Source organism: Alligator sinensis, unplaced genomic scaffold (assembly GCF_000455745.1).
Source record: "Alligator sinensis unplaced genomic scaffold, ASM45574v1 scaffold737_1, whole genome shotgun sequence".
NCBI classification, from domain to species: domain Eukaryota; kingdom Metazoa; phylum Chordata; order Crocodylia; family Alligatoridae; genus Alligator; species Alligator sinensis.
In genome coordinates this window covers 2,112,449-2,122,817 of record NW_005841930.1, presented here as the reverse complement: position 1 = coordinate 2,122,817, position 10,369 = coordinate 2,112,449, and the positions used below count along the sequence as shown (strand labels likewise).

At 40.7% G+C, this 10,369-nt stretch overlaps 1 protein-coding gene across 1 annotated transcript in view; it reads right to left on the bottom strand.

The window, feature by feature from the left end:
• The window catches only part of REV3L (REV3 like, DNA directed polymerase zeta catalytic subunit), a gene marked incomplete at its 5' end in the record, with an annotated part of 206,159 nt that overhangs the window by 7,006 nt on the left and 188,784 nt on the right, over positions 1 to 10,369 (bottom strand). Inside the window, 5 exons of the mRNA XM_025198872.1 lie at positions 787 to 996; positions 2,962 to 3,208; positions 4,356 to 4,546; positions 8,042 to 8,179; positions 9,961 to 10,075. Of these exons, the coding sequence (XP_025054657.1) occupies positions 787 to 996; positions 2,962 to 3,208; positions 4,356 to 4,546; positions 8,042 to 8,179; positions 9,961 to 10,075 (901 nt within the window). The remainder of the gene's footprint in view (positions 1 to 786; positions 997 to 2,961; positions 3,209 to 4,355; positions 4,547 to 8,041; positions 8,180 to 9,960; positions 10,076 to 10,369) is intronic.

Sequence of the window (10,369 nt, the reverse complement as noted above, 5' to 3'; positions counted from 1 at the left end):
GCAGGAGTTGCCCACATTGTGGTGGGGGGCTATACAACGTGTGCAAGCATGCATGGGGCTGCTTGGCATGGCACATCTACATTGTGGGTGGGTGGATGTGTGTAGTGGGGGAGGGAACCTTGTATGGCATAGTCTGGCACATGCAGCACATGGTGCAGCTTGCATGGTGTATGACTGGGAGGCCTGCAGCCCCTGACCACTCAAAAGCTGAACAGCCCTAACAATTCCTGTATTCAGAATTGTCCAGATATATGTTTTATGTAGTTTCTGCTCTTTCTTTAGGTCCATATTGTTTTTCTAGCACACAAACACTTCCTGTTACTGCCTGAATCAAAACTGGAATATCATCAGTTATTCTGACATAAAATGCTCTTGTCTTTTAGGATGAGTTTCTGGAATTTCTGCCATTTTCACAACAAATGAATTCCACAGTAGCATTCATGCTCCTGTGGTAGGAGATGGGGAGAACAGAGAAAAAATTATTTTTGTTCTGTGCTGGGTGCTTTAGTGTTTGGATACCATGGTAAGAGACGTGATAAGGAGACCTTAGATAAAGATACAGGAAGACAGCACAAGGTCTGACACAGCTGGATTACACTTTCTATTCCATTCAGCTTTAGAACTGAGAATTTTTAAATATAAAAGTACCCTCACTAATATACTGTCCTGTGGTCTTTTATACCCTTGGGAGAAAGTTCAGCCACCTTACAAATAATATGTCCTTGCACTGCAGACAGCTGACTAAATAATCAAAAAGACAGAAGGCTGTGTCAGTTTTAGCCTTACCGTGACCAGTTGTTCCTGTTTACGTTCCAGCTCTCGGATTTCTTGGTTGAGAATCACTGCCACATGTTGTGGTTGGCTTCTGCATTTACTACAGATCCCATGCTGGGTCAGCTCATCACACACAGGGCAGTGCAAGGTAGTGAAATACTGGGAGATTGTGCTTTTTCGGACTTCCAGCTCATTACGGACAGTAGAAGCTGCTTTCTGGATCTATAAAAAAAAAATGATGAGGAACTCAAGGGGGCAGCTTTATTTATGTACACACCATTTGTCATATATATTTTTAACCAATATAAATAGAATCAAGCCTGCAGGAGGTGGGCTCATATACATTCATTAACAAGAATTCCAAGCAAGTCTCTCACTAAGTGTATGACTTTCCCTTAAGTGATTCAGTATGTGTTAAACTGTATACACAGAGACCACCCACATGCTGTTAGCAGTTTCACAGCCATGCTCAGCATGAGGAAGAGACCAAATAGCAGAAGAAAGAAGCAATAACAGTCATATACTAGGTATATTCCTGGATAAGAGCAGCTCATTTTGTAAACTGGGCTCCCTGCAACTTTTTCCTTAGCTGCTGGTCTGCCTTGTGTCTGTGTACACCTATGGCTGCAGATCCAATTGTCTTTGCCATTTCACATATTAGAGAGGCAGATTTTAATATCCAAACTCAACACATTAAAAAAAAACCCAACCAAATCTGGGAGCAAAGTTACCTTCTCCCAATTCCTGCCTCTTGCTCACCAAAAACTATTTCCAATTATTTACACAATTTCTATCCATACACGTTTCTTTTGTATTCACTGCTGGTTGTAGCCTCCCAGGGGGGGCACTGAAATAAAACAAACTTGGGCCTCAACCAAGATGTCAGGTTGATTCAAACTTCAGGACTGCCACCTAACCCTGGCAGGACTTGCTTTCTACTACTCTAGCCCCTCTACCTGGCTGCTACTACAAATCACATTCCTTGAGCTATTACTTACTATGAAATTGGGAGGCTCTCAAGAACTGGCTATCTAGTACTGACAGTGGTGGGTTGGGAAGAGAGAGTGTATGAATGAACCTTCTAGTTCCCTCTGTTGTGGGACAGCAATATACTGAAAAAAATGGAACAGACTTTTGATGTCGGTAGTCATGGCGACACCTGGTGTACACAAGGGCTGGAGGCACCAAGCCTCAGAGAAGAGTGAAGAGCAGCCCATTGTTGCAGCCTTTTCAGGACCTCCCACTATTGTGGAACCAGGAGTTCTACTGCAGCTATTTGCTGTAAGCATCAGCTTGCAGATTTCACAATGAATTGGTCAGCATGTGGGAAAAACAGAATTGAAAGTAATCGGGGATACGGTAAAGGCCTTGAGTGGAAAGAAAGTGAGAGGTAACTGGCAAGTACAGTTGGTACAGATGTTATTAGCAAAAACAGCCATCACTGCTTTATTAAATTATTAAAATGATTAAATCATTTTAATTATTATATTAAATGATGATTAAACAGTCAGTAGAACATTAATGAGATCTGATGCTCTTTTCATAAGTAAAGATAAACTAACTTCTTGTTATAAGCCTGATGTTTTATCCTGCCTTTCAGCAAAACCAAAAGCAATCCACCTGACCGTTAAACTATTACATCAAATTTATTCTTCTAAAATTTGGGATGCAAGTCACTTGGTGGTTGTTAACACTAAAATTTCTCCTGGCATTCATTTTTTCAAAAACTGTCCTGCAGCATTTGTATGTCATCTCTTCTACGGACATTGATGTAAAAGTTTGGTGTAGAATTATCAAACTTTGCTTTTCCCAAGTGTCCCTAATGAGTTCCAGGGCCTTTTAAAGGCTTTGAGCTGATGTAAAATGTGGCTGCTATAAACAAAAATGTATAATCATATTTGTGTGTGTGTGTGTGTGTGTGTGTGTGTTAGTTGAAAACAAACACTTAAGTATACCAGGAAAACATAACTGGCGATCAGCACTGATTTGGTACAGAACCTGTTGTTACAAAATGAAAAATCTTGTAGAGAGGGCTGGGTAACTTAGTTTATACCTTCAGGCAATAAATATTGCCTTGTAAAGTGAATAGCACCTGTTACTTCACATAAACACTACTCTGTTTTCAAGATAGAATAATCAAAGCAAGTACCATGCAGATACGCTACAAGTGTCATTTGACATGCTTACCCTTGGCAGTTCATGATACCAGCTGAACACATCTATGCCAATTAGCGAGAAGATCCTAGCTAAAGGTGGAAGAATTTGTTTGGTGATATAGTAAGTAGCATTCAGCCTCAGGTTGGGATCGTGTAGGACTTCAATGGGCCGTCTCACCAGTTGTATAATTTGCAATCCAGGCATGCCATACACAATGACGTAAGGTTCTCTTTCCCCAACTCGTGGCTCAGAGCGCCGGTCATAAGCAAGCATCCTCCTGTTTAAAAATACTGTCTTTAAAACAAACTCTAAAATGAATTATTAGCAAGTAAAATGACTATGAACTAACTGCTCCCACCTGAAGGTCCCATTAATGATTTTGAAGCCTGAAATCCATATCTAACGTGTACGTGCACACACACAGCCTTCATCTTGAAGGCAGAAGTGTGCCCTATGCAGAATGCAGATTATGCTCCATCTTTCCTATATGGCCACATGTGCTCACCTTTTCACTACTTTTTGTTTAAAAGGAACACTTTAAAAAAGAGCAGCCCCACTATACTAGAATGAAGACACGTCCAGAGTGCAAAGGACTTTACATTCTTCAACTAAAAACAAGATTTGATCATTGTCAGTCATTTAATTTTATGAGAAAAGATATGGCAGTTATTTTAAGGCAGTGATTTTCAACTGTTGTTGTATACAATATTAACACTCTTAGGTGTACACTCACATAAACACACTTCACAAGATAAACCTAGAGATTCCTAAACAGGAATCCATAGCGTCAAAAACATTCCGACTTGCTACGACCCGAGTTCTTTGCAACAGAAGAACTGCTCTATTATTTTTCCATAGTTAAAAAATGAGCGAAGGCTAAGGGCTGGCATTAACTGAGGGGTGCCTTGAGTCTAAAATTCAGCTTTAAGAAATTCTGCGTTGTGCAAGGACACAAATTAGGTGACTAGCAAAATCTGTTGAATCAATTTGCATATGCACTGTAACTGACAAAAAACCCCCAGCATGAAACATGCACTACTGGTAAACAGATTCGTTCTTTAATATCACACACTGTGGCTGAAGTACTATTTAACAGCATTAAAATGTGAGAATCTGCTAGTAATATTTATCTATAAAATGATTCTTAGTGCCAGTGAGAGGCAGGATAGTCTTAGAGATTGAAGTCCTTTATACAAAGTGCAGGAAAAGTATAAGTAGTAACAGCAGAGGGTTCATTACACTGTCATGACACCAGGCCTTGTTTTTGACCTCCAGGAAGGTCTCTCTTTCCAGGAATAAAGCAGCATTTGGAATTCCATAACCAGTCTGCCCTCTGGGGAGGTGAGAGACCCTCGACCAGTGTTAATGGAATAGTTGCCTGGTAAGTAAATTCATACATCAGATCTTTAGATACATCACGTTACCTTGTGATTTCTAGGGCTGGCACACAGGCTCCTGGTTTGTAAGCAAAACTCCCTCTGTATTCTTTTGCAAAGATAAAGTCTTGTATACTGGCTTTCCCTTCTAGTAACTTCAGGCATTGATTCTGAACATATTGTTTGATTTGACTTATGTCACGAGTTTCAAATAGCAGCTTGATAGAACGCTCAAGTATCTTAAAAAAAAAGAGAGAAGTTATAAAAATCTCATTCAAAATTATAAAAGGAGTTTAAATTCTAGTAGGAAATAGTCTGCATTTAAATATATATAAATTAATGTTTTTGAAGTTATTTTGTAAACATAAGCATGTATGTGTTGCTCTCAGTAGAGACTTTGGAATCATTCTTTTCTTACTGTTTCTATTTTGCAAAATAAAGAAAAACTTTAAACACTGTATATGTAAGATGTACGAAAATGACCAACTACTGCTTAACAAAAGGTTTCTTTTAAAATCTAAAATAGACTATTACCCAATATCCTTCAGTAACCTCGTCTCCACAAAGATGCTCACATGAAGATATTACAAAAAAAGCTAATCAGCTTGAAAGAACTACAGCAGCACTGTAGGTGGAAGAGTCATTGGGTGTTTTGTAATGGTAACACTGGCTACTAGCCACTCAGGGCATCTTTACACATGCACTGGGGTGGAGAGGGGGTACTTTAATTAGAGAAGCTCTGAGAGTATTATCATTCTTTGATAAAGAATTTGTCCTACTGGATATGGGGGAAATGAGCAATGAGACAGATCATGAGTTTAGTGCAAGGCTTCTAATAGTCTTATAAACAAGTTAGAGTTATGATCTACGTACAGCCGTCATCAGGTGGATGTACAACATATCTCAAAGAGAAGCATCAATGAATGGTTCCTTGTCAGGCTGAGAGGGTACCTCTGCTGGTGTTTTGTATGGGTCCATCTCAGCCTCAAGCTATATTCTATATTTTCATTACCATTTTAGAGGATGGACTGTAGAGGACACTTACAGAATTTGTGCATGGCACCAAGAGTTTTGGAGTGCTGGATCAGAATTCAAAATGATTGTGACAAATTGGAGAGCAGGTCTTAAAAACCAACAACATTAGGTATATAATGTGTAAAGCCACTATACTTTGGAAGGAGAAATTGACTGTACAAATACAAAACGGGGACTATCTGGCGGGGCAGTTGTATGGCAGGAAAGGATCTGAAGATTATAAACTGAGTTAACAATTTGATGCTCTTGTAAGAGGCAAATCTCATTCTGGGATGCATTTACAGGAGTGCTGAATATAAGACAAACAGGTAAGTATTCTGCTCAACTTAGTACTGGTGAGGTCTCAGCTAGAGTACTATGCTTAGTTTTGGCACCACACTTTAAAGAAAGGTATAGACAAACTGGAAAGAGGTCAGGGAAGAGCAATTTGAATGGCAGGAGGCTTTTAAAACATGACCTATGAAGAAAAGTTGAAGGGACTGGGTTTAATTTCTTCCAATATGTAAAAGGCTGTGAAAAGCTGATCAATTCTCCACAGCCATTCAGGGAAGGACAAGAAGGGTATGGCCATACGATCAATTTGCCATGCTATAAGTTGGTAGTTACTGTGTCCCTGCTCCGTTTCAGTGGCTCCACAGTACCCGTCCACATGCATGCATTTCTCTCACTTTCCGCAGGGCAAGGGCAAGCATGTGGGCTGTAATTGCAGAGCAGGTGACATGTGGAAAAGCTGTGTCCCTAATATCCTATTTAAAAAAAAACAGCTTAATATCCAATTAAAAAAACTTTACTGCTGCAAATTAAGGAAAACGTTCTACTTGTAAGAGTGGGGAAACACTGGAGCAAGCTACTTAGGGAGCTTGTGGAACACCCCTCCTTGGAAACTCTGAGGAACAAGCAAGATATATGTTTGTTAGGAATGGGCTAGGTAAAACTGGATCCTGCCTCTGTGCAGGGGTGGAAAGGATGATCTCTTGAGGTCCTGGCCAGCCCTGTATTTCTATAGGTATGGATAAATGTACACTAGGGGTGGCTTCAAAAGGGGACAGGTAGTGAAAGGCAGCTGTTATGCTGCAGCAATAACAAGTGATACAAGTGAGTGAAACTGCCCCAACTTTGAACCCTGCTTCATCAGGAGTCAAAGTCAGAGCAGTTTTGCTATACTTCTATCACTACAGGTTCATGCAGCCTGTTCCCAAGTAGCAGCTCCACCACTTGAGGGGGCTCCAGGTGTTCTTTTGCACATGCCTATGCTTCTATGCTAGGTAAATACATTATACGAACAACTGCTTCAGTTTATCATCTGAGGTGAACAATTTTTCCAGATGGCTTTGTACTTTCTCCCAATACATTTTCTGCAAAGAAGAGAATTAACTAATTACTTAGGCCCGGGGTACTCAATCCCTGGCCCATGGGACAGATCAGGCTGCTGGCACATGAGGCTCCCCAAGGGTCTGAAAATTTGGTGGCAGGGGAATGGTGGCACTATTTCCCTGCTGCCAAATTGCTGGATCTGCAGGCAGCCCTGGGCTTTATGTGCTCCTTCAGGCACCTAATCCCAGTGTGCACAGCCAGTGTCAGGCCTCAGGGCCTAATCCTGGCACACTAGGGTAGCGTCGCACCTCAGGACCAATCCCAGTCATGTGTGCATGAGCAGGAGTGGTGCAGGGCCCCAGGGCCTGATCCACATGCAATCCACGGGGCCTTGGCTGGCCCCTGTGAATGGGGCTTGATCTGGCCCTGTGCTGCTCATCTGGTCCATGGGACCCAAAGCTTGAGCACCACTAACTTAAGCAGTTATAAAGTAGTATGCTATGGCAGTGGAACAGAAAATAACTTCCAAACTAACAAATGCAAAAAGATAGTTTGGATTTAATCAAAAGCAGCTTAACAGAAAGACTAACAGAGAAGCTCATGGGGTACTGGGCCATGTTAGAGAGATTCTAGTGGCGGTTGCTACGTATCATTGTTCGTATCCACCTTGTATCATTTTTACCTCGTGTGTTTATATTCTCTCCTCTGCCTGAAATTTTTCAACTATTGAAGAGATTTTTTTGGAATGAGACAGAAGAACATTCTTTTGCCAACTTGTTTCATCTGTAGTTGATTCAGACAAATCAGAGGTAAAAAAAAAAGAACATGTAGCCGGGACAACTGACTGAGGCAAACACTTCACCTTTTTAGGAAGAATTTGTTCTTGATTTGACTGGGCACAAAAGATTTTTTTTACGCCAAGTTCAAAATGCACAATTAAGGAAGTATAGATTCTACATGAATTATTGGGCACAGGGAAAACTGTAGTTGGCAGGGATACTTTTAGGTAGTGGAATTCCCTAAGTAGTACCAAGTACTTGAAGTAAATGGATGGAGACCCAGGGTGGGCATTTTGTAGAGTTTGTATAGCGTTGAAGGAAGGGTCCTGTGTTCTCCAAAGAGTAAATGCACTGAATAAATTAGGGGGTGGAAAGACTGCCAGATGGTAGACTGGGAATTGGCAGGACCCTGTCATACCATGCAATACTCTCAGTGAAAAAAGCCCGATCTCAAATTACTAATGCTGGGGGAAAGGGTAGGAAAAATCTCAAACAGAGGTGCTCTCTCTAGACTTAAATATTATTAGGAGGCAGCACTGTATAAAAATTTTAAAGAACTAGTTAAGCATATTTCATTAACTTAAAAGATTATGCATGTTGTCTTACCTTGGAAACAGCAGGACAGGAATCTCTTCGGACTGTTTCTATACCTTTTGCATCAAATACTGGGTCCTTTTGGTCCAGTGTTTCATACATGTAACCCACATACCTCTTCTTGGTTTGCAAGACACATGGCAAATAGACCTGTTGGATTAAGAAAAAAAGCTAGCACCTCTTTGATGCAAATTTACTAGCAATGTAAGATTGAATTTTTCGAGAATTTGCAGTTATTTATTTTTATTCCTTTTTCACCCTTTGTCTTGTCATAAAAACAAACAAAAATAAATTAAAGTAAAGGTCTGCAAAGAAAGCAGATTAGGAGAGTGTCATTGCTTAACTGTAGTCACCCTGTTAGACCTAGGAAGATACTGCAACACGTGATATGTTGGCTGAGAACCCTGCAACATTCAGGGAGACAGTAACACATTGTAATAGAGGTATCCTTCATTATAAATTCCCTTACTTTTTGGACTGTAACCAGACCCTCTTTTGATATAATTGTACACTTAGTTTAACAAAGTTAGCTTTAAACATCAAATGGAAGAAAAATCTTTCAGCAATAGAGAAGACCTTGAGTTGGTATAACTTTTAAAATGTCAATGCATGAGACTAAGGCACTTCCACAATAACTAAACTTTCATTAGCTGTTCCTCTGGGATGCAGTATATTATCTGGAGTCACACTTTTTCCAGGAACCCATTCTCTGTGGGTGGCTTTGGGTTGTTATTCTGTATGCTTATTTTTTGGATTCAATAGAGGTAAGTTTTCAAAAGGGCTTTAAACACTTGTTAAATAACAATCACTGCATTGACAGCCATTCCTCCCTTTAAAAAAAGAAAAAAAAAGAATCCAACTTGGTTAAGATGTCTAAACTTGCTGCAAAGAGAATTTCAGAGACTGAGGGTGCGGTAAGAACTGAACCTTTTGCAAATGTCCCCAATCACTGGTTTACAACTTGTTGCAGGTCAGAGGTGTCCACGTGTATGGTGCCCTAGTGTTCCAGGTAGAGCAGTAGAGCACTTTCTAGACACTGAAGTGCTGTAGCTCCAACACCAGGGAATGGGAGTGAGCACCCATCCTAGTAAGTAGAGGGGAGCAGGAGTGCTTGTACCTGTGCTTTGGAGGTCCCAGGGGACAGGTGACCTATGGCAGGGGTATTTTTCACTTTTCTTCTCTCCCCTTTCTCCTCAACATGAGTTCAATAAAATTCAAGAGCCTGCAGTTAATTGAGGTCTGCAGTGTGCATTCCTGGCTTGGGTTGGCTGGAAGGGGGTGGGAGGTGGGTCTCCAGGGGCTGGAGATGGGGCATGATGAGGGATTACAGTCAAGTCGGGAGCAAGTTGTTAGAGGTAAGCCTTTATTGAATAAGCAGTGTAAAGGAAGAGATAAAAAGTGCCAAAAAGGGGGAAAAGGGGAGGGGAAGGGGCAGTGACTATGTACCCAAGTATTCAGTTGCAGAACTGGGGATGAAGAACAATGTAGTGTGGGATGCCTGGAGGACCAGATCTGTGTCACTTAATGCTTGATGTCCACATGCAACACTGAACCAGTGCACTTTAAACCAGTTCAAAAGAGTACCAGATTTTCCGGTTACACTTGTGAACCATTTCAGGTGACTTCAAACCAGTTTTAAGATCTTGCATATCTATCCATTTCATTTTTAAACCCCACTTAAGATAGTCTCTTAAGTGTTAATGTGTGTCTATGCCCTGACTTGCATCTAGGAAGAAAGGCCATCTGTTGTCCTAATGTAAAAGTGGGAAATGCTCTCGTTTCCCTTGCAAACTTCCTCTGACAAGTCTAAGGCAACCAAGGGTCATAAGTTTTAAGAAACATATGGTTCAGATAAATCATCAACAGACTAATGCATTTGAAGGAGCAACATGTTCTAGCCATATATTTAGAATAAAATGTTTTTCCTTTACCTTTTCAAACTTCAATTTTACTGGGTTGGGGTTTGTAGCTGTTACAGCTTCAGCAATTTCTTGACCAATCTTAAAAGACTGTTCCTTAGTGGCTCCTTTCAACAGTACAAACATGCTAGAATATAAAAAGTAGAAACAGGAAATAAGGATACTGATACTTCAAAATCTCTCTTGGACTGGGAAATCTATAGTAAATCTGTCAATATCTGTTTGCATGGAAAACGGGATTACCAAATTTCTAGATTGCTGGTTGTTCTAGTCACTGAAACATCGCACCCCAGCCACCTTTTTTCAGCTGCCTCTACCAACTCAATCTGCATTCTGGCTCTGTCTCTGAAGTTACTTCTGTATTTCTGGTTTGGTTACAAGTAGCCCAAACCCTGGTACTTGTGGTGATGCTATCAACAGC